Below are 26,719 nucleotides of genomic sequence, written 5' to 3'. Positions count from 1 at the left end.
GTAAATACATACCAAACAGATCGTATTTTCACGAAGACTTACAAGAATTTGATCTTTAAAGAACACACTTTTCATCCCTGTGTTGCCCAGAAGCATCATCTTTCTATTGATATGGACTAAATTGCTGCCTGTATACAAATATATATACACATATATTTATAAATAAAAAGATATCCCATGAGCCACTTAATCTGATTTCCTTTTGATAAGGAGATACAAAATGTTCAAGAAAGAACAAGATTCTTTAAAATTCATACCTGGAATTGTTCATTCGAACTCACCTCCGTGAAGCTGCACAAAAATACGTTTTTAAGCTTTTCTGAAATTTTTCCTCAAGAGAGATGACAATTAATGATACTGATCATTCCTAACACGGTAACAACACTACTTATCAGCAGAGACAAAGTAAAAGACGACAGCCTGGGCTGACCATAGGAAAACATCAGGACAGGAGAACAGCAACACTGATCATCCAAGAACACAGCAGCAGAAGTGAAACAGAATTACAAAACAGAGAATCAGGAGGTTGGCAGCTGTTGCACTGTGAACAGTTTTCTTTAAGTCATTACCTCTCCATCTTTGAAAACAAAAGGGAGTGAGACACGGGAAAACAAGAAACATCAGTACAAACGTTCCTTAGAAAAGGACAACATGACTAATAAACGCAACATTCCACAGAGCTGACGCTCAAGTTTGCCGCGGCACAGACAGCATCAGCAATACACTAATGCAAGCCTGCTGCCACCCTGTGGTACTTCAAAGTAGCTGCTCTGAACAAAGCACTTCCCTATACTCCAAAAACCAAACTTTAAATTTCTCTCTAATCGAACCAAACTTTTTTTTTTAAAGGAACTCACTACTTAAAGTATCTCCTGCTGATAAATTTTAAATTTAGCTTAAAATTAACAATATTGCAGAGTGACTTGGCAAAAAAATAAAAAATAAAAAATCAACATGCCCAAGGACAAGTAATCATACTGATTTGAGGTCAGATTTAATTCCCAAGTCAATGCAAAGGCTTTCCTCAGTTTTGAAGTACGCACCTCTCCAAACCAAAGAGAGATGACTAACATCTAGTCCAACGGTTTCAATCAAGAATTTTCTAGTCTCTGAACACATAGCAGTTTGGTCTTCCGAATGCTTATCTTCCTAGCAAACATGCTGAGTGAGGTTTTTCCTTACTTGGAAAACAAGCACAATTTCTGCTGACTTCTTACCACACACATGATGTAAGAGAGGATGGCCCCAGAGGAGCCAATGAGTGCACCGACAATGGTCAGCAAGTTGTTGTTCAGTAGGAAGCCCTCGGCACACAAAGCCCATCCAGAGTAACTGTTCAGGACAGTAATAACGACAGGCATGTCAGCACCTCCAATAGCTGCTGTTAAAGTGACACCCTGGAAAAGGACAGAAAATACTTCAGTATAAGCTATGACTAAGGAGAACACGCAGAGAAGACAGCCTGCCTGCAGCACTGAAAAATAAGTATCTTTACTTAATAACCTAGTCAACTATTTTCAATGTAGGAGACATCAAGCTATGGCTTGTGGATTAGTCTTACGGATTCTGCCTTCTGAGAGACCACAGGAAGGCACACCACTGTCCTCATCCTGTGCTCAGTCACTTATTTTCACTCTCAAAAATATCCTACCAGCTCCACGGAACTGCTCATACCATTAAAGGATTCATACTGAGTGGTCTTTTGCAAGGCTCAGTTTACAGAATGGTAACATTGAGGGTAAATTTTGCAATAGCTGGTGTGAGTGAATGGGGGAAATTACACATGGGAAAAATCTTACGAAGTTATCACAATAACCTGTAGATCCAGTGCTCTTTTAAGTATTTGAAGGATAAACTAAGAAGTCTTTTAAAATATCAGTTTGTAATGTAAAACGCTCCATTAAGTCATAGCTGCAAAAACTCATTATATACAGACATGCTTGTTCTCTGGAAGTGTTCTGGTTTACAGCTAAGTTTAGGAAAGTCAGCTGCTACTTGCTACTGCAAGGTAGGATTCAGGGACTATGATGATCATGACTGAAGGTGCTAAAACACAATCATTAAGAGGAAACTTGCAAAGCTGAAGAAAAAACTGCTTGTTTAATTTGTTTCACCTCCTACAATTCCTGACTTACCATTATGGCTGAGAGAGCTGACACAGAACCTAAGCAAGTAATTCCCGTAGTGTAACTAGGATCAATCATGTACGGAACCATCCCACCAATGCTGGCAGCCAGCAAACCTGCATTCAATGCATGTCGACCAGGCAAGAGCAGTGGTGCAGAATTCAGGATACCTGCAATCAAATGCATATTCAGAGATTGATATATACATGCAGGAAAGCCTGTCTCTTGCCCCAGAGAAGACTGAATACCTCAGCAAAAGAAAAATCAAAAAAAGAAAACGAAAGAAAATGGGAGGGGCAGAAGATAAAGTAAGTTAGTGGAAGCTGAGACCTTGCGCTGACTCAGTATGGCAAGACATTCACACTTACTCTAGATTCTCAAATATTCCTGTTTAAACTCTTGTTTTACTAATCTCACTAAAGTGCTTCAGAATAATCACAAAAATCTCTTCTCCTCTTGAAAAGCTTTTTTTTTTTTTCTTTTTTATAAACATACTTTTATTCTGGCCCCAAGTCTCTGCCGGTTGTATATGAAGCTCTGTTATGGGAAGCTTTTAGCCAAACTTCGTAGTACGGGTATTATCTCAGTCTCACAAAAGCTGTGTGCTTAGAAAAATATGACTACGCAGATAAACTCAAATATAAAATACACTTGCTTTCAGATGCTTTAATTTCACCAGTACCCTTCGTGACACAAACTTCCCACAGCTTCCCACATTGGCAGAGACTTGAGGGGAAAGAGGGTTTGGTATTTGTGTGATTCAGTTTAAAAAGACAACTACTTATTTATTTTCACCCCAGCGTTTTTGGTTTTTTCTTTTAAAGTTTTCACCCCACAAACAACATAGCAAAGAGTAAAAATAATGCAATTTTTTTTCTGTTACTTTTGGTGTAAGTAATTACTTTCCAAGTGTCTCATTTAAATTTAGCTAAATTCAAGGGAAAGAATGAACTGATGGTTTCAGGACTAGGAGTTAAAGTCTGTACTACCTCTACTTCAGCAGTATAGACAAGCTTATTATTATCATGCTGATATGAGAATGCAAGGGGGACAAAAAAACAAACAAAAACAGGAGAGTCAGCTGAAACAGACAGTGAAGTTCACTAGGGACGTACACACAAATCACTGAAGGGGTGGAGGGGGTAAGATGGCAAAGAAGAAAAAAAATAACCAAGAAGAAATAAATGAGTAACTACTTAGCAGAAATACATACTACTGACAAATCCTTCAAAAGATTATTAGAGAAGACAGCTTTCCTTCCATGTCATGCTTCCTCCTTCAATTGCTGGTCTCAAACACTGAAGAAAGCAAACAGATGTTTCCCAAAGGAACTACTGCAAAGCTCGTAACTGGATTAGTAATAGGAAGCTGTTAGCCGGAACTTCTTAGTACAAGTATTATCTCAAGTCTCTCAAAAGCTGTGTGCTTACAAAACCAAAAATAAATACAATAAAGAAACCTTCAGGTGCATGAGAATCAGGAATTAGTGAGTATTTAATATAGAATGCATATTTACTAAAACAGTAAGAGGTATGGAGCATGGAGTTTGCACAGTAGGTAAACAGAGAGAAAACCGAACAGTTTCAAGTGAGGCAGTCTCAACTGATACTGCAAGCTACCTACCTAAAAGAAGCCTGCAATGCTAAGAACAAAATCTCAAATATTAGCGGTGCTCACTGAGTCCAGCAACATCAAGGTTTCAATTAAAATGTCTGCTCAGGAATACAAAGTTGTGATCATAAAAGTTCAATAAAATCAATTAGAGAAACAGTGTCAGGTAGTGTTTTAACAACACTAAAGCAATGTTTACTTCCAGACAAGATGAACTGAGGGAAGCTTACATGACTTGGTAATTAAAAACAGTAGTATGTCCAAGCACTGAAGACAAACCTCATATAACTAAAGCTGTACACAAATAAGAAAAAAAAATTAAAAGTACACTCATAAGAATTAAACATACAAACTTTTACCTAATGCAAAATACGTTCCTTTCCAATTACACCACTCTAAAGGCTGAGCTAAACCCTGGGGGTAAAAAAAAAAACAAAAACAAAACTTTTAACAAATACGTAATTCTGAATGGAACGTCTCACCTTGCAGTTTTCCATAAGCAACAAGAGAGCCACTGAAAGTCACTCCACCAATGTACGTGCCCAGGTACGCCACAATCTTGGTGAGGTTTGCAGCTGGATCAGTAGCAAAGTGAGGATATTCAATCATGTATTCTGCTACACAGGTAAGCACAGCAGCCAAACCAACCAAACTATGAAAAGCAGCCACCAGTTGAGGCAGATCTGTAATCTGGATGCGTTTAGCAATCGTCAAACCTATTGAGAGTTGAAGACAGAAGGGAAGTCTTACAAAACACAACAGATCTATGCAGGTAGAAATTAATGTATCATGGTTCAGTGTCCAATGAATACATGCACGCACATGGCTGTCCCAACTGAAAAGTTTGTTCTACACTAGAAATTGCTATGGCATTTAATTGAAAGCTGCATATGTGTATTTTGTGCCGTAAGGATATAATGGAATTAGAAAGAAGATTAAAGGATATCAAGTTCTTAACAGCTTCACTATATATTGGGAAATTCAACATCTTCTGTGAAGAAAGCACGGTGTGAAAAAGGGAATTTTGCAGCATTCAGTCAGGAACTGAACAGAATTATGAAGTCAAGCAAGTTCATTCAGCTCTGCATACCCAGTTTCCCTAACAGAGATGACGTGCTCCTGCTTTTCCACCAGTCCCCCTATTCTTTACCACATCCTGACCCAGTAATAGAAGCTCTGGGACTTAAAATTCGTTGTTCACATATTTGTAAAATAACATATAGAAGCCGCGAGTGTAAGTCAGTCAATTCACCTGTAAGCTATACAGTATTTCATGTATATATAGTTTACATAAATACATGTTAGAGCACAGATAGTTTATAATATCATACACATACCTATGGTACCACCAAGGGCCATGGCACCTGACATCTGCGCCAACAATTCAGGTGATGGTTTAAGGCCTCCAAGAGTTGCTGCTAAACCTCCTGCAACACCAATCATACCCAAAGCATTTCCCAGACGAGCTGTTCCTTGGGTGGACAGACCAGCCAGGGCACCAACACAGCATAAGCCTGAGCCCAGATACATCATCTTTAAAATAAGAAAAACATTAATATGCATACATGAAGTACAGCCAAATTGCATGATCGCTATAAAAATCTTTCTGATTATTACACAAAAGGGCTGATTTCTCCAGAACATGTATAAACCACAGTTCTTAACTGAAGTTAAAACTCTTGACTGTGAGAAACTCTTGCAGAGGGTGTGATTTTGGCCAATTAAAATGTGGCATCTATTAAAACTTGTTTCCCACTTCATGACCTTCGTTTATCTGCACCATGAATACTAAAGTTGAGTCAAGCCAATTTTCCTCATCAGTTCAGAAGAAAGCTTTTCTTCAGTACAAACCCAAAGCTAAACTGTCCTGTTCATTACAGGAATCGTTTCAGAATTTGCTTATGGCACATCTGAATTCCTGTTGTCAAAAAGTATAAACAAACTTAAATGAACTAAGCTGTACATGTCTAGATAACTGAAAAAAAATGAAATATATTACAAGCCCGTGGCATGAAGGTATGTTTGGATTCACTTTTTCCAAACACAGAAGGCAATACACACTGATTTTTCTTACTATTAAAACAAATGCAAACAAAGCTGAAATCTCATCCCATCCAGATGTCATACTTACTTCAGCTGTCATGCCAAGTTGAATTTTCAGAAACATTTAAATCAAGGACTGATTTCTCTAATATTTAAGGTGTAATTTAGGAAAACTGTAGAATAAATAACAAAGTACCTGCTGCTTTACAGGAGAATAAAAAACACAAAGCTTTAAAAATTTGCAAATTCAGCATTTGTGGTACAATTGCAAGCTCATTACAAGACCATGGCTAATTTGCTATTTACTCCTCAACAGATTAAGCAGTGAAGAAGCATACCGTGCATTGGGCCAAGAGCCACAAAGTTATCTACTTACCTGTTCAATATTATAGCCACCGTTGAGAGCAGCTGCATAGCCTCCTACAAAGACACCACCAGGAAGCAGGTACAAGTAGTTGTACTCAGGAGGATCTGTGGGACGTTTGAACATATCCAGCATTCTCTGTGTAACCAGAAACCCACCTGGCCAGAGTAAAGGAACAATTTTACAAAAATAAAAACTGAAACTAAGCATATGCCAAGCTATAAGAGAAATATCTGGTTAAATCACATTACTACACAAAGCCAGCAACTGACACCAATAGCCTCCAAAAAGCTAGCAATCTGGAAAATCACCAGGAAACAAAGGTGCAATTGGGGTGAGATCCTGTTGTCTTTTTTAAGCTTTGGAGGAAATTCATAAAAGATGGACCTAGAAAGCCTGGAGTACTTGCTCTGGCTCCATACTCTACGGTGACTGCAGGATACAGCTTAGTTTATGACTATGTCCCTTTCCCTATTTACTCTAGCAAAAACCAGTATTTATAAGCCATATTGCTCAGTTTCTTATCTTTTTATTCGTGAAGCTGGGACTTCTGAAGCTCAAGCAAGCAGAATTTGTTCTATGCCACTAGTATATCTTTCAAGTAGGAAAAGGAATAGAATGACAAATGCAGTGACATCTTGGGACATACAGGAAAAAATACTTTATATAATCATCACAAAAAGGATACCGTAAAAGAAAAATGAACATTTAAATGCTTCCTTAAAAAACAGTTATGCCACTGGGTGTGCAAACCAGATACAATAAATACTATGAAAACTGTTCTTTATTGATGGATGCTCTCAGATCCTATTCCCAGAATAGTATTTCTGGAATCCATACAATTAAAGAACTAGAAGAAATAAGAGAATTACAGAACTGCTTTAAAGTTACTCTCAGGAAAAAACTTAACATTCATACCCGCGATATTGACTGAAGAGATAAAGGTCGAAAGCACTGCTAGAGTTTGGTAAGTGTTTTCAGGAAGATAGTTTCCTCCCATCAAGACCAGCCCACCAACTGCAGTTAGCCCTATTTAAAAAAGAAAAAAGTGTTACTGAACATTAAAAGGCTCTATACCTATAGAAAGTTTTCTTTCAGATGTCAAACAGATACCAGTCAACATAAATTTTGACCCCTACTCTACGCATTACTATTTAAACAAAGACTACCATGGTCGTCTTCTGCAATACAAACATGTTTCAAAAGAAAAAAAAAGTATATTAATATAGTTTTGAAGTACACTGCCTCAAGCACGGAGTCAGCCTCCAAGTACTTGCTTGATAAAAGAAACTTTGCTTTTAACAGTCAAAGTAGATCAGCCTTGTGACCTGCCACATATATACACACATGAATATATAAAATCTTATATATTTAAAGAGTTAGGAATCTTATGGGTCACTTAGGAATTTTGTCTTCTTCCCCTCTCTCAAAACACATACTTTGAGGAGACTAAAAAAAGAATGCAGAAAATATGAAAGACAAGTTATTTTCAGGGCAACAGTTTGGAGAGATGGAAAGAAAGACGTGTTTTATGAAAGGAGCGATTGCAGCACTCCAAGTAAAACAAACTTTAAAGCAAACAGGTTAAAAGTGAAAAGTTACTTATTAAAATTAGAAATACACAGCATTACATTTGCCCTTCTTTTGAGAAAACATACTGTCAAAAAGAGTATGTTTCAGATGTCCTTGCTATTTACGGAGGTAAACTCAGACGTGCAAAGTAGTACTAGGCTTTTCGGCACTTTAAAAAAGTGTATCAGCAGACTTCTGTCTAAAGTTTGAGTAAAAGGAGCCGCACCTACTTCAAATAGAAAATAAGCAGTTGTGTGACAGCTACTTACCTGAGATAGCATTAGTTACTGACATGAGTGGAGAGTGAAGAGCAGGAGTCACACCCCATACTGTATGGTACCCCACTATTCCAGCTAAGCCAAATGTCGTCACCATCTGTGTGAAAGCAGTATTAGGAGCTGCAATGCCCAGTCCTAACATGCTGGATAAGCCTAGAAGAAAAGCATAACAAAACTTTTCTATAACTTTTCAATGGTTTCTTACATTTAAACTGTGTACAACAGGAGTCCAGTATTGAGCTAAAAGCAAATGGGAGGTTTGTGCATGGACTTGTTTCAAGATCAGCTGGATCATCTTTGTCACTGAATCCTGTCACTCTCCTGTTCTATAGCAAAAATGTAAAAGAGTCACAATTGTGTTGAGATGCTACTTAGAAGACTCAAAGCATGCATATGAAGAACAGAGTTTAAGAATTCACTAGTTACCTCATGCAGAAGTTGTGATGCACACAGAATATGAAACGACAAGAGTCACCAATATTTATTTGTCAAGACAAGTGTCCCACTCTCAGCAGACTGTGGGCATTTAAGTCTCATACAATACACTGAAGTTTGCAGCAGAATCAATTCAATGCCACTGCTTTCTTTAAAGTACAGGCACAGTCCCTAGCAGGAGTCCTTTAGAGTTTTATGTACTTTACTGGTATTTAAATAAAGCCAAACACATATACATGCACACAGCATGGGTCAGGACTATTTGAAATGGTAATACTTTCGGTTAAATTTCTAAAATTTTATCTTCCCTCTCAAAAGCAGTTATTAAACTACACTGATTTTGCACTAGATACACCAGCCAATCAGCTGCTCTCCCAACTAGTTATTAAATTCAAGGAGTGAGATGAGGCGTCACTTAAAAGTATTAGTCAAATGAGGAGCACTCTACACTGATTCTCCAACTCTGAAAGTTGCCTACCTGCTGTGTATATAGATGCACTAGTCATAGTTTTTCTAAAAGGTGTAATAGTAGCTGCTTTTTCCGCTTCCAGCTCTGCTACAGTCTTCTGCTTCACAGGAGCTCCTTGAGGAATGTTATTTGGTGGAGGTGCTGGGAAAATCACCTTGCCATCCTGACAAGAGATATTTAGAGTTATCCCTAACATGGCACATGCTTTACAGTTAGAGGAGCCTACTCTTCTTAATCCTGCAACTCAGATAAGTTGTAACATCCTACAGCCATGCCACAGGAACATCTTCCTTTTCTGCATGAGAAGTTTGCAAGGCTGGATGATCAGTACAGCCTGATCCAATTAACCATATTGGTTTACACATTTTTCAGACAAGATATAATATCAGTGTCCAAGAGCACCTGGTGGAAACACAGCACAAGGCCTGAAAGCAGGAATCAAAACAAAGATATAAATTTCCTTAAATAGAAAACATTTATACAAACTAAAACAGGGTCTTGGAAACAGCAAAATCTGCTACAGATCTGAACTGTCATCAGAGCCTGCCACAGGCCTCAGCTAATATCAAGCATGATGCCTCACATTTTTTTGCTGTTCTTCAGGCCTCTGGTGGAATAACTGGTGGGGCTGTCAGACCCGAGCTGTGCACACCACTTCAGTAATCTGGGAGAGCTGAAGTCAATACAAGCCTCCTCCAGAGTAGGCATCATAGGCATTACAAAATTTTTGCAACATTATACAGCAAAACTCAACAGAAATTAGTATGTCTTACCTAAACTGCAAATCACTTCCTAATAGTTGTGAGCGGAGAGCTCATACTGGCCTACGACCTCAGTTTGTACTTTATTATTTCCTAATAGAGCATAAAGTATCCTGTATATTTTAGTTCCACCAGTGTTTTCTGAAGTTACTCTTAGAAAAGAAATGTGTATTTATTTTAAAAAGAAAGAAGAATGTTTTTCTGGTCCTATAGTAACATTTCAAACATGTTAAATAACTATGCTTTTATCACATGAATACAACATGCAAATTTAATCTTTTTCCTGTTTTTCAATAGTAGACATTAGGTATTTGTTTAATTGTGACAAGAAGACAAAAGCAAAGAGATTTCCCTTCACAAAAAGGGACAGAGGAATATTCAGCTGAATACAAACATAATTGCCCACACTGTCCATCAAGCCACATCTGAAGTCTATTAGCATGCAGTATATTTGAATGCATTTTAAAGAGACAACACTGATAAATGTAGGAGTATGTGCTCAGAAACTAAGAAGAGACTATTTACTGACTTACCTTCATTACTACAGTTCCCCTAATAACATGATCCAGAGTCCCATAATCAAATTCATCTTTTGGATCAAAGTAGAAGTTCTCTTTGTCAGGACTAATAGCCTTTAGGAGTTTGATAATATTGTTGGAATACAGAGTACTGGCCTGAGTAGCCATTCTGCTTGGCAGGTCTGTGTAGCCAATGTGTGTAACACCCTGAAAAAAATTCAAGTAAAATATTAAGGATTAGTTCAACCTCTTAAGTAGCAGCATCTCTTTCAATATAACCTTCTGGAAATACATATCCAAACTGTTTCACCTATTTCTGTTTTTAATCCCCAGCTAAAACTATCACCTGCAGCTATAACATTACTAAGCTGGGGGAGGATTACTCACAACAGTTACAGCATTCAACATGATCAAACTCAACACGTGAAATGCTATTAGCAACAAGCCTACACAGAGAGGAAGATGCATTGGTGCAAGAGCTCGTCCTCTCCAAATCCTACCATTCTCTCAGGACTTAGCTTCTTAAAGTAACCAGGTAACAGATTATCCTGCCCAGTGCTTGGCATCTTCTCAGCCCTTCTGGAGGGCATGCACAGGAGGCAACTTTCTCTATGACAGAAGAGTGAAAGGAGCTTCCTCAGAGCTAGCCAGCTGTGCAAGTAATATACCTGGATTCACATTTACATAAAGATCTAACATAGTATATCCACACTGTTTAAAGAACAAACGTGAGTACAGCTTGCAATCAGACTCTTGATCTTTTGGATGGCATGGGAAGCTGAGGCTGGCATACACTCTTCATGTTCAAGTAGGCTTGTTAAAACACTGCTCCTGCAACTTATAGCTAAGATCCATGCATGGATCTTCCAGGAACTCTGGCTTCTTAATGCAATGCTCCAGCACAGTGCTAATAGTGCTGCACTGCTGCTGTTTTCCCCAGCTCAATGCCAGTACACTATATCCAAGGGTAATATTCCTCCAACTAAAAATGCTCCATATAAATTATTCATGCAAGTATCTGCTTGTTTCTGTTCTACACACTCTTAATTTCATTTTTTAAGCAATGACATCAAAAGAAAACCACAAAACCAAATACAATTCGTGACAGACATACACAGCCCTGCTTATATTAATGACAACCATGGCAGCAGTATGACCTACAGCCTTCCCTAGGGCAGCATAACAACAACATTATGCTGGTAATGTAAACAACATTACCAAATAACAACCTTGTAAATCTGCTACTTCAAATCTCATCACCCAGATTCCTATAACTGCTAGCAGATTTCTCACAAGTACCACAAATAAAACCCAAAAAGTAGAAAACAAGCGCTCAACTGAGCCAATGAACACTAGAGCAAAACCAAAGTAGTTAGTTCAGCCCAGAGCAAAACTGCTTAGTTTAATGAACCAATTCAGGCTACTCCTAGTTTGGGTTACAAGTGGTTTGGATACTTTAGGGCAGGCACGCTCAACGTTGGCGAAGCTAAAGACATACAAAGACAGCACCTTCCTGAAGCTAAAATTATATTGAGCTAAGCCAGAAACTTTGCACTGAAGTGAACACTGACATAGTCTGACCCTGTTCATCTTACCTATGACAGGGATTGTTACCCTTCAGTTGTGGGAGGTGATAAGCAAGTCAAAGAAGCTTTTACTACTGCGCCTCTTTAGGTAGACCAAGAAATGGACATCAAACCACACCCTCAACCCAGCAGAGACAAATTACTGCACTTGGATGCTGCACTAAGTAGTAAAACACCTCCATGGTTAAGAACCAAATTAACATTATCCAAAAGGTATTTGTGTCTTTAAAAATCTTCAAATTGTTATACATAGAGACGACTAGTGACCAAATACAAATTTAAAGGATTACTGAAGTCCAAATAGCAAAATCAGCTACTCATTTTCAGCACACAGTTTACAAAACACAATGTGAATTCATGCAAACTGAGAAAAATCTGCAGAGTGAAATGCTCACCTTATGAACATAGGTTTCCCCAGGCTTTGTAGTCTCAATGTTTCCCCCTGCTTCTGCAGCTAAATCCACAACAACAGAACCTTCCTTCATTGATTCAATCATATCTTTCTTAAACAAGACGGGAGCTTTTTTGCCTGACAAGACAAGGCATAGTAAGTTAGACACAAAATACAGCTTTTTATCCGTAGAGCTCAGATGAGTTCTCCCCTTCACTCTCTCTCTCTAAACCTTATTTTTTTAAGTAAAATTTTCAGGTCATTGGTACCTAGGATGAAATGGCACAGGTTTGTTTACACAGGCAGAGAGAAGAGATGGTAGAACATCTTGCTCCCAAGCACATAAAGAGGTATGCATGGGCAGTCTACCAAAGACACTAGCAAATCCAATTTCGTCCTCAGTAAACACACTGCATCCAATCTTACAATTCAAGTCACAACCAAAAAAAAAAAAAAAGAAAAAGAAATGTCACATTTTAAATTATTAAAAGACAGATGTTGTGCAATACAGAGCACCAAAACCTAAGGTCTACCTTACTGTTTCAATTACAAAATACAGTACTGTTTCCCCTGGACTTGTTTCAGTGCACAAGCTGGATAGCAGAAGTAGCAGTGATGCAACAAATACGCAAGAAAACTACATATTCTTACTTTGTTACTCTCTACTCCTTGTTTAAAAAGAAAACGATGATACTGAGTCAAAGACTGCTAGTTTTTGAAAATTAAAGTTGTAAAAAAGGCACACACTTTAAAGCCAGGCATTCATCAGGGAAGGAAAAAGTTACACACTCACACAGGTAACACCTGTTTTCACTGCAGGCACAGCTCCAAATCATGCCAACTTCAAAAAGAAAAATGAAAATTAGCATCTTGCACATAAAACATACCTGGAATAAGTGCTGTAGTGATGATAATATCAACATCTTGGCACTGTTTGGCAAAGAGTTTCATTTCAGCCTCAATAAATTCTTTGGACATTTCTTTAGCATAGCCACCTTGTCCCTCTCCAGATTCTTTTATGTCTACTTCCAAAGGCTCAGCACCAAGAGACTTGAACTGTTCCAGAGCTGCAGCTCTAGGAAAAGAAAATTGGGGGGAGGGAACAACCACTGCTTTAAAAATCCAGTATCATTTTTTCTAAAGAGAGATTTTTCTACTGAAAAGACATGTCTTTTTAGTAGTAGCCACCTTCACATAAGAAACCTAAACCTTATTCTAGGATTAAGGAAACCATAAATAAAGTCCTCAATTTTCTGTATTTAGTGAAAAAAGTAATTGCATCACTAATTTTAGGTGCCTAATGAAGATACTTGGATAAGGAATAAGGAATGAAGGAAGGACTGAAACCATACTGTTTCCTGTATAGTCAGGAGAGTGGCTCCACGAAAAGTCTCAAAGCTGGGACTAACTCTGCTCACCCATTTCTCTTGTCATGACTAGGTCAATCTACAGCCCAACGTAGATGCCTAAGATAGGTGATAAATACTGAACCCAAGGGCCCTGTCTTTAATCCGTGAAATGGAAAATACGAGGAAGTCTTATTTTCAAAGGAGAAAGGTGGGGGGAGGGGGGGGCAGGTAGGCGCTAGGCAGGGCGGTGGTTTGTTTGGTTTTGGGTTTTTTACAGTTATCCTGTAAATCTTTAATTTATTTTGCCTCACATGATATCACAGTAAATGATGAGACTAAATTTCAATGCTAGGTAAACATTCACAACATGCAGAGGATTTAACACACATTCTTGCACACCAAGATAAAAGTATAAAGGATGCTAAAAGAAGGGAATTAAACAAATCTGAAAAGTTTTAGACAGATTTTGATCATGCTTTTAAGAAAAATAAACCCTTTCCAGTTTGTTTTAAGGCCTATGTAGATTTTCTAACAAACCAGAGCCAAAGTTTTTCCATATCACACATCATATATCTGGAGATACATTCATTTTTATTCTTTCATATTAGATACAGCTAAGTAGCACTAGATGCCACCTCTGCATGAAAACAAACATGTCTAAGTAATTTAAATGCAAATACAGTATTAAGCTCATACAAATTCAATATAAAGTCATTTAATAGAAAAGAAATTAATCAAGATTTCAGTCACTGTAGCTCTGTAATTTTTCCAGTCTATTGCTCTAAAAAATGGCTGTGGGACAAAATAATCCTTCTGAACATAAAGAAGAAATCCGAGGAAAGCAGAATTTAAAGCAGTTTCAGCAGCAGTTTCTCTTTTTTCATCTTGATTTTCATAAATAAAATAACTGGATCTCATTCTCTCCTTCAGCAGATTGAAAGAAGAGTCTGTCCAAAGAGTTCCTAGCTGGCCTCTCTGGGATCAGGAAAGTAGAGGTGAATGAGAGCACAAACCTATGAACCTGGATCAAAGCAAGCTATAAATGAGGGCATAAAGATTATTTCTTTACTACTTTCCCTGTGTCCCCAAAGAGAACAGAGACGTGAAAGTCTGGATAAAAACCTTAACTTTCTCATTTTCATAAAGCAATGATTTTTTAATTCATATAGTTCTGATTGATTTAACGAGAAGGACTCTTTGGGAAGGCTTGGTTGTTTGGAGGTATAAAAAACTGGAGGAATAATGATGGAATAAAAATGTTAGGAAATGAATTGTGATTCAGTGCAGTATAAGTGCTTTCACTGTAATACCGCCACAAACTACTTAATCTTAAAAAAGTTTCAGATTGCTACTATCATCTTCATACACCTACCTAGTATCAAATCCACGAACCACCGCACCCATCGATTTAGCTGCTCCAGCAGAAACCAAGCCAGCAACTCCGCCTCCAATGATCAAGACCTAGAATGATACCATCATCAATGCTTGAAGCATAAACTAAAATTACAGCTGGTTAGAAAAGAAGCAACATTGTACTGCTTTCACAACTGCAAATACATCTCATTAAACAGCCATTTAAACAAGTTACCTTGGTACACAGAACCCAAAAGGACCGAAATGACTTTGGTAAAGCTACCCTGTAAGGGTAAAGCTTTATGGTTGGTAAGCTTTTAAACCCTGTAACGGTTTAAAAGCTCTAAATCCTAACTTTACTTATCTGAGAGCCAACTCATCTGTAGCTGTTTATGTAAGTACAGGTTTTTCCCTGATTTATCTTCTTTTTTTTTTTTTTCCTTCCCCAATTCTCCTTTCATTTCTCTTCAACCCAATCCACCTGCAATTCAAATCAAGCAATCCCTTCCATCGCAGCCCTCAATGCACCACAAATCCCAACATATGTGACTTTTCTTAATTGCTTCCTTGCCCTTCCCCATTTGGGGAAAATAAAAAATAAAAAATCCATCCATGTAGAGCTAGTCTGATGTTTAAAACTAAGCAAACTTAAATAAAACTCAAATTATTCTATGATTCCCAAAAACCCAACATTACAGGTAGTGAACAAAAATTGGTACGGGAATAACTCTAGGGATTTCTAAGGTTTCTGGAATTATCCTCAAGACAGAAAAAAAAAGCCTTTTAACACAGTTTCAGCAGCAGTTAGCTGCGATCAGGAACTCCCATGTTCTTCTGCCACAGTATCTGTTTAACTGCACATACCTTTGCTGGAGGAACTTTACCAGCAGCTGTGATCTGACCCGTGAAAAATCGACCAAAGTGATTTGCTGCCAGTACCACAGCCTTGTAACTGTCAATTAAGGACGAACATGTATCAGTATTTTCCCAGGCTCAGTACAATTCCATTTATGACAGCAATGAAAAGGATGAACATTTGACCATAGCACGTGTAGGATAAAGCAAGCTTAATATTTTACTATTGAGCATAAGTTTAATAGTCGTTGTTCATTTATTGCCTTTTAAAAAAATTAAATAAATCATGGAATGCATTTTCAGACAGAACTTTTAGACTGCAATATACTGAATGTCCACAACTATTCACTCTCGCAAATAAAATTTTACCTGAGCAATAAACACGTAACTTGACAAAAATTAACTCTGTGGTCTTTGAAGCTACCTTCAAAGGCTGTAACCTGAGGCTTGTTAGGGAAGGAAACACGAACAAGCAATTGCAAAATCCAGAGTAATTTTGCAGTAAGCTCACTTAGACAAGCAAGCACACATTCAAAAAAGATACTCTGAACCCAACTCTGCAGAGCTATATGGCTTAGGGCAAATAGCTAAAACTTGCTGCTACTTTTGCCCCATCTGCTTTGTAGTCACCTGAGAATGGGTGGCTGAATGTCAAGTTAACATCAGCAGAGCTATCTGAAAATGCAGATTAATGTGTAATTATGTCTTTTCTTAACAACAGTGAACATTTTCTTGGATTTTCACTAACAGTGTTGTGGTTCAACAGTCCCATTCCACCCTCCTTCCAATCTCTAGCAGGGACATATGGAGGTCTGTATGCTGTAAAATTAGTTATAATTTGGAATACAGCTTGTTGTAGATTTTACACCTTTAAATAGATTATAAATGTCTATATTTTAATAAAATCATACAGAATGAAAATACAGAGAAGTAACCAAACATGTATGCAGATGTGTACTGCTGGTGTGCCCAAATCTGGCAGCCTTCTCCAAGGCTTATTATGCTTTGGACACATCATCTTAGTCAAAAAAATTGAAAAAAGCAACAAAGAACCTAATAACAGAAGTCAGCTTGACAACAACAACATTTTACCTCACTATAATACCTACAATAACAGTTGCAAAGCATGAAGATGTCTAAGAGTATGTGGTCTTTTGTTTATATCTGCCATAGCGATCACATTTATACTGAGTGTTGTCTGGGTTAGTTAGCTCCCAACATCATCAGATCACAATGATAGGCAATGTGTTAAAGCTGTCTTAAGGATATCTTTACGCCTGCTCTGATCTAGTTCAGATCAAAAACACACTAGATAAAGCAGTCCAGGAATTAGAAGAACTGCCTTCAATTTTTTATTTTTTTATATTTTTTTTTTTTAGCCTTGCTCTGATCTCCTGCACAGCTGATCATAAAAAACTTAAGTTGCTTGGTACCTCAAACAGTATCATCCTGCTGGAAAAAGCTGTATGGAAACAGAGATGAAGAACTGTTTTAGATATACCTAATATCAAAGCACATAGCTTTTAATCCAGCTATACTTACTCAAGCTGGGAAGAAAAAAAAAAAAAACAAAAACCCAAAAGTAGTAAAATTCATACCCAGCAATGTTGGCCATGGAGCTAAGTGCATCATATCCCTGAGCAATGGTGACCCGTGGAACCTGATCCATTGCCAAGACAGTAGTTTTCTTTTCTGCAAGTTTCTTCAGGAGGTCTGGATTTTGTGCTGGGTAGATAAAACTAATCAAGGTAGCCGCCGTCTTAAAAAGATCTGCCTCATGTACACCTAGAGCTGAGTTATATATAGGAGCCCTCACCTAAAGAAAGAGAGAATTGTCCAAATTAATCAGAGGAAAAAAAATCAGAACACGCTCAATTTCCTTTCTCCCAGCTTGCAGTCTGTCCATTCCCATCCACAAAGTACACAAGGAAGGAACTATATCAAAGGCTGTTTACACAATTTAACTGAGTAACTGAACTTCTTAACTGCAGTCCACATACCAGAATTAGCTCTAGGCAGGTTGGTGACAGGGCAGTAATAGCACACACCTTCAGAAAGATCTCATGGATTCTAACCAGCAGTTACTGGCTTTTATGACAGACAGCTGCCACAAAACCCACCATTTTTAAGCAAAATGATTACAGAACAAGTGTGCCAATTAAGCTCTACAGGCTAAGAATCACTGGTTGCAAGGCACCATTACATACAGGGAATTTCAAGCATGAAGTCCAGCAGATACTCATCTTGATCTGTATTCACTTCTTTTGAGTTTCTCACTTTTCTTCAAAAAGAGACCTACTTAAAAGGGTTGTTCACAAACTAGCTCACTGAAATTCTACATTCAATCCTGACAGGGTAACTTCAAATACAGCAGTTAAAGGAAGCCTCAACATCAAGTTTAAGGTATTTTTGTTTTTTCCTTCAGGACTCTGCACAACCTAATACCTCTCAAGCAACTTCACTGTCAGCAGTCTTCCCAGATCAGCTACAACTCATTTAGTTACAAATACTTTTGAAACACAGTATTGCTGTGGAACTGTTGGATGTCTGATTGAGAAAAGTTAGAAACTTGCATCTTCAAAATCCTAAACAACTCTCTCTAAAGAGTAACTTGAGTTGTATGTTATTAATTTTGGAGAGGAAGTTGTATCAGAGCAGGGATCTCATCTGATTGGAGTCCAGAACCAGTCTACCTTGGTCTAGGAAAGACAACTCCTCCAAGGTAGTTAAAAATTTGGTAAGAAATCATCCTCAATTTTTTCAATGTTGCCATTTACTAGTTTATTACTGCAGATGCACACCTGAGCTATAAGAAAAACAACAGCCTAAAACTGAGTCAGAATTTAGAATGGAAAATATGAATTTAAAGGAACTTACTGAACTTTCAGCAAACTATTAGAAGACATTGAATCATATGTTTCTTCAAAAAGAATGTAATAGAAAATATATTAATAAAGCAATTACTTTGACAATCAAATCAGAAGCCATGACTTCCTTGGTCCCCTGGATCTTTGCTCCAACATCTCTGTAATGGTCATCAGAAAATTTGGAAGCTTCTCCAGCACCAGATTCCACCACAACATTGAAGCCTTGTTTAACCAAGGCTTGCACTCCAGCCGGTGATAGAGCCACTCTCTTCTCATTTTCAAATATCTCCTTGGGGACACCTACAGTCAGCTGTTTATAAGGGATTCCTGTAAGAGCAGCAGATAAGACAGCATTAGTTGCACTAAAGATTAATGAATTGATATTAATGGCACTCTTCAGTGTGGTACAGACACATGCAGGCATGTCACACTTAGCAATTGTCCCTCCTAAGGAAGAGGCAGCAGAATGACATTTTCTAGCAGTGTAGTTTACATTTCTTTAAATTATACCATCTTGCTTCTCTCAGGAACCAGCAGGCCAGCACAATCAGCCACGCAAGCAGTAACAAGTATTTGGTGCAGTTCATACCCATCTCAACGTATACAGTTCTGATTGTGTAACTGACATTCTGATTTATACAATACACAGTGTTCTGATAATAAAAAACTCTACCTGGGGTAAGAAGAATTTAATCCCTCTCTAGTCACTTCAACTTTATTGTGAAGAAAAAAAAACAAATGAGCTTGAACAGCTAAACTGCATTTTAACTGAACATATTTTTAACGTCTATCAAATTCCAGTTGTCTCAGATCACTATTAATGAATGTAACTTACATACCACAAAGGCACAACTACATCAGTAAGGTACTCTCAGAGTTTCATTTCTACAGAAATGAAAAATGTGAATTCAGGAGTAGTTGAAAAATAATGGAATATCCACCTAATAGCTGGTTCAAGTAAGCGTCTCTTCAATGTTATGTCCTTGTCTTAACTTGTTCAAAGCTCTACTAAATAATACCAGGAAACTGCTGAAGCTGCAATTTTTCAGTTTTGGCTTACAGTTTCAAATTACAAATATCTAACTTGGTTCATGTACAATTTGTGGGCTTCTAGTCTATTATCTGAGTGTTAAAATTCTCTGATGCAATCAAGCATTTAAACACATTATTTGTAAATACACAGACTCAAGCAGAATAATCATACATCAAACTACCACATTGCTTCAATTACACTATAGCATGCAGTCCAACACACAGACCCAGTTCTGCACCAGCATTCACTGATGTCTATCCAGAATTTAGACCTGGATTGGGACATTTATACACGAGACACTTACACCACATACATATTAATAAAATATATCTTGAGCAGTCTAAGCAGTCACTCATATTAACATTATGCAACAACAAAAAAAAAACTCCAAAGAAATCTGTCATGGAAACCTAAAAAACCCACAAAAAAAAAAACCACACCCAAACAAAAAACAGGGGAGGATGGGGGTGAAAGACTTGTTTTAAATTACAAATCTGCTTTTATTTTGGCCACCAATACTATGTGTTGTGCTACAAAAATTGTACCAGACTAATGATGTGTTCCATGTTTGAGGAAGGCCTCCTTTTCACTTTTTTTTTCCCCTGTTTGTTTTTTAAGACAGAAACAAGCAAAACAAAGCCAAAAAAACATACCACACTATAACAGCTTTAAGGAACTGAATGATTTTGATATTTGTAAGTCTAAATATTTAAAGTCTAAATCTAAACCTATGAAATAAAACTTGGACTACAAAGTGCTTAAAGTTGAACATCTGAAAATGTTTTACATTAACAACTTTCAAGATATTATCAACTTACAATGTTCTGCAAAAACAACCCAGAGCTGCTATGAACTGGTACTTAAAAATCTACATGTACTTGTCAGTCTTCTAACCCATTAAAAAAAAACTGATTAAACACATCCAACAAGAAGACAGAATGAAAGATCACCAGACAAAGTGCATTACTTCTAATTATTTTTACATTTTTCTCTTTAATTTTAGCTTTCTCCTTTAAATTAGACTAATAAAATGGTAACAAATAATTTGAAGACATAAGTGTTTTTACATTTTATATGTTGGAGAACATATAAAATTCTTTAGATTACAAAACAAAAACTAAAATTCAAAAAAACATGCTTTAAAGGAACATAAAGTCACAACAGGAGCGAGAATGCAGATCTAAAACAACAGACCCACAAAGGTAACGATGCTTTGCAAAGATTCGCTTCATCAGCATACACCACATCTAAACATTACCATGCAACTCAGAGCATCCCTATCACAGTAGCACAAACTACTTGAAAGCTGTTGCTGTCACTCATACAAATTACCCTTGTCATTTGAAGACAACTTTCTCCTCATCTCTTCTAATTACTACACAATGAAGTCCTGCTTCTGATTTTCATTAAATCAACTCAATTAGCAATCCCATCCACAAATACAAGCTGGGTGGAGAATGGATTGAGAGCAGCCCTGAGGATGACTTGGGGGTGTTGGTTGATGAGAAGCTCAACATGAGCTGGCAATGTGTGCTTGCAGCCCAGAAAGCCACCCGCATCCTGGGCTGCATCAAAGAAAGTACGGTCAGTAGGTCGAGGGAGGTGATTCTGCCCCTCCACTCCGGTCTCGTGAGACCCCATCTGGAGTACTACACCCAGCTATGGAGCCCCCAACATAATAAAGAAAAAGAGCTGTTGGAGCAAGTCCAGAGGAGTGCCATGAAGATGATCTGAGGGCTGGAGCACCTCTCCTATGAGCACAGGCTGAGAGGGTTGGGATTGTTCAGCCTGGGGAAGAGAAGGCTTCGGGGAGATGTTATTGCTACCTTCCAGTACCTACAGGGCACCTACAAGAAAGCTGGAGAGGGACCTTTGGCAAGGGCATGTAGTGATAGGACGAGGGGTAATGGCTTCAAACTGGAAGACAGTAGATTTAGAATAGGTACCAGTAAGAAGTTTTTCACTCTGAGGGTGGTGAGGAACTGGAACAAATTGCACAGAGAAACTGTAGATGCCCCATCCCTGGAGGTGTTGGGATGTGCGTTGGAGCCCCCTGGTCTAGGGGGAGGGGTCCCTGCCTATGGCAGGAGGGTTGGAAGTAGATGATCTGTAAGTTCCCTTCCAACCTAAACCACTCTATGATTCTGTGACTCAGTAAAAATGAGCTCTCTTCATCTTTTAGAAGCAGAAATGAAACCTAAAAGATTGAAATTTGCCTAAATAACAAAGACCAATCATAATTTCAGAAAGGAGGTAGCTGCAGGATAGAAGGCAAAGAGCTTTTCAAGAAGCACTGCGAAAATGAGAACTGAAGTGCTACCTTCCCTTTCTCCTTTTGGAAGTTTTTGCAGCACACAAATGCAGAGGAAGGAAGGAATAAATTATAGCACACAGGGAACAGAAGGATGACTGCAAATTTAAAGGCACACAAACACTTGACTGCAGCTTATATAGTTCTCAAGCAAAAAATTTAGATTTTTTTTTAGCTCCTAAGGCTTAATGACAATACTTTGATTTCTTTTTGTTCTCTTGCTTTTGCGTGGCACACCAGAGTAGAAGAATTAAAGGGTAGGAGGGACAGGACAGGAATATGCACTTGCTACATGTCAAATTGTTTCATCATTTCTTTCTTCCACATTGTTACATCTTGCATGCAATAAAAGCAGGTAAAACTTTTTCAGATACAAAGTATTTGCACCTTTTTTAGTAAGCAGAATGATCAGCGACCAATATTGAGGACTATACCCTCCTCCAATGCTCGGGGAATCCAATCCAAGATAAACATTCAATAAGTCTCATTTGCCTCTCGTCTTTTCTCCTCTGTCCCACTACCAAATTTCTAGCAACCAGTGAACATAAAAGCAAAATATGACAGAAGCAAACAGATGTTGGTTTGCCAGCCTTTAGCTAGAGCAGGTATAGGACATTTTCCAAGCAGACTACCCTGCTGTGAGCTATCACATCATTCAGCACCAAAACAAAGCAGATGTCTAACTGCAAAGCAAAAACCTATGTTAAAGACCTATGTAAAAACTAAATACTGTGTTTGAAGGAATCTATACTATGAACACAGATCTGATCTGTTGAACTCAGCAATTTCAAAGTCATTAGTTTTGAAAGGTTGAAATCTAGAATTATACACTTAGGATCTTGACTTAGGTTTTATGTTGAGAAAGCGTATCTGATATCCTTGCCATGCGTTTAAAATTCCATGACAGTTTGAAGATTCCAAGTTGCCTTTCTAAGCCTCCAGGTCAGTTAATCTCTTTAAGAACTGTCCTGAGTGTGTTTTAGTAACTAAAATATTATTTTATGACATCAAGAACATTTTTTTTTTATATACACATACCTTCAGTACATTTTTGAGTTACATGAAGATTTTCAAAGTATTGTTCATTGTGTAGGAGATACATAGTACTTTTTTTGATACAAAAAATCAACACCAACAGGATTCTGGCACTATCAAAAGTAGAATCATTAAATTCCACAGGCCTTAGAATCTTAGTATAGAAAGTACATAAATGAGAATTTAGAAAAACCTAGTAAGAAGCCACTCTTTCTCATCCCGTTAACATAATCTCAACTGTGTAATGCGGATGTATTCAAAGCAGTTTCAAACTTCAAATAAACATGGTAAGTAGGTAATCTATATCTCTAAGCTTCAGAAATCAAACGATTAAAAGTAACTATGAAAGTTATTTTCTCCATTTAACTTCCATCTACAAACAGCGTTTAAAGAAGATCCTAAATTAAAACTATCAAGGAAACTCAGAACATTATATGTAGAGAAATAAAGAAAAATACAGGTTTTTATCTCCTTAACGTGATTTCAGGAAGTAGTCCATAGCAAAATAGTATCAACAAATATTAGAGACTGACTTAGAGAAAAGAGAAAGGAGAAGATTTAACTATATGCCACGTGTTCTGTGATGGGGAAAACAGGATACTTAACCTGCCTAATTTCTACGTTACTCTAGTATCAGCTTTAAACGAACCATCTCACCTGTTCTGAAGATGAGGACATATTCCGAAGAACAGCAATATGATGTTGGCAAAAAGAAAAGAAAAGAAAAAAAAAAGAATGGTACAGAAGATTAAACAAACACCTGATCCTTCTTCTTATACAAGCAAGGAGATACAAAAAATCCAAGGAAATTAAACAAGAATGTCTACGGTTTATAAATAATGTACAGTTTATCTAGAGAATTAACTGACAATAAACTGTTATGGGTTTAAAAGTTCTGCAAGATTTAGAAAAAAAACCTGGAAATTTTAAGAAAGAAGCATCAAAATAAAAAGGACATTAAACATCCCAAGATAGAGAGGGTTAAAAGTCAGAGCTGCAGGACAAACCAATCTGGAAGCATATTGGAAACCTCAGTCGGTCACTCTGTAAGCACCTTTCCCAGGGCTTGGGAAAGTTTTGCATCCATTTCTAAATCATCTGGTGCTAGTGACTGTTTGACTTAGTTACAGGAACACTTGTTTACTTCTGTATGAAAATTCCTATGTTTCTAAGAAACAAAGAAAATAGCAGCAAAATAAATACCAACAAGAAAAGTATACATCCTCCAAGCTTACTTTCCAAATCCTCCACTTCACTCCTCAAGCAGCTGTTATTCTTGTACATAACATATCCCACACTAAATGAAAGCTAATCAGAGAGAACAGAAGTAATAACTACAAGCTTAAGAAGAATTACTGTGACACTAGTCTTTTCAGAGAACTTATTTACTATTACAGTGATTTTACCACGTGTCACTATAATCAAAGATAATTTCTAAAAGTAAGAATAAAATGTAGTTATTTTATATGTTGTTAAATTTCTATTCAAGAGCACTTAAAAAGTACACATAGGCAATAGTACTGCTACTAATTTGTCATTCAATGGCTGTTTTATCCTTGATTTGTCCTCTACGGAATGACAAATCTCACGTTACCAAAATGAACTACAAGGACAGCTTAATTATCAACCAAAAGACTTATCAAACTTCTAATTCCCAGCATTAAATAACTGCATTTCATGAATACTACTCGCCTTTAAATAAGAGCTTCCACTTAACAGATTTGAAGGGACAGCACTGCATGCTTAAACACATGACACTAATCAGAATTCTCTGTCCTTGTGGAAAATGTTCTGAACAGTGATTCATAAAAACAAGAAAATGCACACACACAAACAGACAAGCATACTGATTTCAATAAAACTGAAGAGATCTTTCAGTTTCACGATCAAATTTGTGGTCAAAGTCAAATAACAAGACTGATTCCAAACTCAAACAACAATAAGGGCACTTACCTGGGACATCTGAGAGAGAACTTTGAACCTGGTTTTCTACATCCCAGGTTAACACTCCCAACAATTTGCCATATCAAGACAGACAGATGTCTCTTTCATTCAGATACTTAATATGGAAAAAAAAAAAAACATTGGAGCAGCACAAATTCATGAGATGGCAAAACTATTACCTGATCAGTTGTGACAGACCCCAGATCCCTGGGCTGTCAGTCAGAGCAAAGAAATTCAGGTTTCACCATGCAACTGAGGTAAAAAGCCATGCGATACAGATTACCAGGAGCCCTCAGAGTAAAGAAACTCCTCCTGTCATCACATTTCTTCAGAAGCTCCAAAACATTGGCTCACTGATTTGAAAGGACCCCAAAATGCTCCAGCCACTGTTAGTACTGCCAGAAATTCCATGCAACAAAGGCTGCTCAGAGTTATATAGTCTAATCTTATGTCCTGTGTTTTCACAACCAGACACTTCTGTTCACAAACAGCGCTACTTTTCTAATACTATACCTAATGCAGTTACCTACTGTGTGTGTTTGGAAGAACCGAACATCACGTGCACAATCAGTCTAACTCTCCACATTAATCTGTCGCAGACTGAGAAGACCCTAGATCTGCACTGAAGCAGGGTCTCTAAATTCCTTCAGGGAAACACAACCCATTGCAGGATAATGGGCAACAATATCATTAAACCAGTTTTATATATTCTCCAGTCTTCTAGCTGTCAGGCTATGCACAAGATAGGATAGAGTAAAAAAATGTCAGTTCTGATTTTCATACACCAGGCTCACATCACAAACTGGAACCAAGGATGCCCCCATTCCCCCCTCACTTTTTTTCCTGAAAATACCTGAACCTGTCCATTATCTGCACTAAAATGCAGTTACTGCAAATATACCAACAAACCCTACACGTGAAGATGCAAATCAAAAGTTCTTCAATGTGGTACAACATCAGAGTTTCCTGAACGAAGTTAAGAGATTTTTAAGATGGAATAATTATATCTACATATAGTCATGCTTGCAGATACTCTCTTTGTGAGGGCTGTATTATTGCCTGCATGCACTCAGAGCTGCACTACAAAAACTCACGGGGAACTCAGGCATTTAACTATGAAAAGCATTTGTTGAAATACTTCCCTAGAGCCAGGTAAGTGTCAGCAGGAGATCTGACATCCTACCCATAAAAACTATTTGGATCTAAAGTATTCATAATAAACACAAACATATTCTGCATAAGCTCTTTAAAACCAGTGCAAAATTGTACTGCAACTGACTCAAGTATGCTGCCGATATGATTTAAGAGTGTTCTTTTTTTTTCTGTACTAATGCATACCTGAAAGAAAAATTCAAGCTATCTTCACGTTTTAAAACAAATTATTATTTTCAACAGTTTAACCAGTTTACCTGGCTTTGAAGCTGCCTGAGACGTAAGCATCTGGTGGGTTCTAAACATTCGCAAACACGGCATCTTTGCAGAATGCACCTTCGGTGGTAACACATTGGCAAAAACCGGAGTTGAGCACCCACTAACAGCAATACGCAGGAGGCTCGCCATTTCGCCCAGGCCTCAGAGCAAACTCTTTGCCACGTATGGAATCCCTGCTGCACACGTGAAAACAAGGAAAGAATTATTAATGACACTAGGCAGGTGGTATGTAAACTCGGCAGCTTAAGTCTGGTCGACTGCCAGTTGCAATGAGATGATCATTTCTACCCACCTTTTCTTTCTAGCTAAAATCAACTTTTTTTTTTTTTTTTCCACACTAGGACGATTATCAAACTAAAGCAACAAGCCTGACATTACAAAGCTGAC

General features: G+C 37.7%; 1 protein-coding gene across 1 annotated transcript in view; it reads right to left on the bottom strand.

Annotated features, from left to right (window-relative positions):
* The window catches only part of NNT (nicotinamide nucleotide transhydrogenase), a 45,128-nt gene extending 18,618 nt beyond the window's left edge, over window positions 1–26,510 (bottom strand). The window contains exons 1-16 of the mRNA XM_009894187.1: window positions 26,311–26,510; window positions 18,676–18,905; window positions 17,310–17,527; window positions 15,721–15,808; window positions 14,876–14,964; window positions 13,042–13,229; window positions 12,159–12,292; window positions 10,193–10,384; window positions 8,908–9,061; window positions 7,986–8,147; window positions 7,063–7,173; window positions 6,157–6,302; window positions 5,075–5,270; window positions 4,220–4,453; window positions 2,136–2,296; window positions 1,218–1,397 (exon numbers count right to left, since the gene is read on the bottom strand). Of these exons, the coding sequence (XP_009892489.1) occupies window positions 1,218–1,397; window positions 2,136–2,296; window positions 4,220–4,453; window positions 5,075–5,270; window positions 6,157–6,302; window positions 7,063–7,173; window positions 7,986–8,147; window positions 8,908–9,061; window positions 10,193–10,384; window positions 12,159–12,292; window positions 13,042–13,229; window positions 14,876–14,964; window positions 15,721–15,808; window positions 17,310–17,527; window positions 18,676–18,905; window positions 26,311–26,461 (2,634 nt within the window). The 5' untranslated portion in view covers window positions 26,462–26,510. The remainder of the gene's footprint in view (window positions 1–1,217; window positions 1,398–2,135; window positions 2,297–4,219; window positions 4,454–5,074; window positions 5,271–6,156; window positions 6,303–7,062; window positions 7,174–7,985; window positions 8,148–8,907; window positions 9,062–10,192; window positions 10,385–12,158; window positions 12,293–13,041; window positions 13,230–14,875; window positions 14,965–15,720; window positions 15,809–17,309; window positions 17,528–18,675; window positions 18,906–26,310) is intronic.
* Between the last annotated feature and the right edge of the window lie 209 nt (window positions 26,511–26,719).

This window comes from Charadrius vociferus, unplaced genomic scaffold (genome assembly GCF_000708025.1).
Source record: "Charadrius vociferus isolate BGI_N301 unplaced genomic scaffold, ASM70802v2 scaffold70, whole genome shotgun sequence".
Taxonomy (NCBI): domain Eukaryota; kingdom Metazoa; phylum Chordata; class Aves; order Charadriiformes; family Charadriidae; genus Charadrius; species Charadrius vociferus.
Note: the sequence above shows the minus strand (reverse complement) of the source record. Positions and strands in the feature narration are given on the sequence as shown.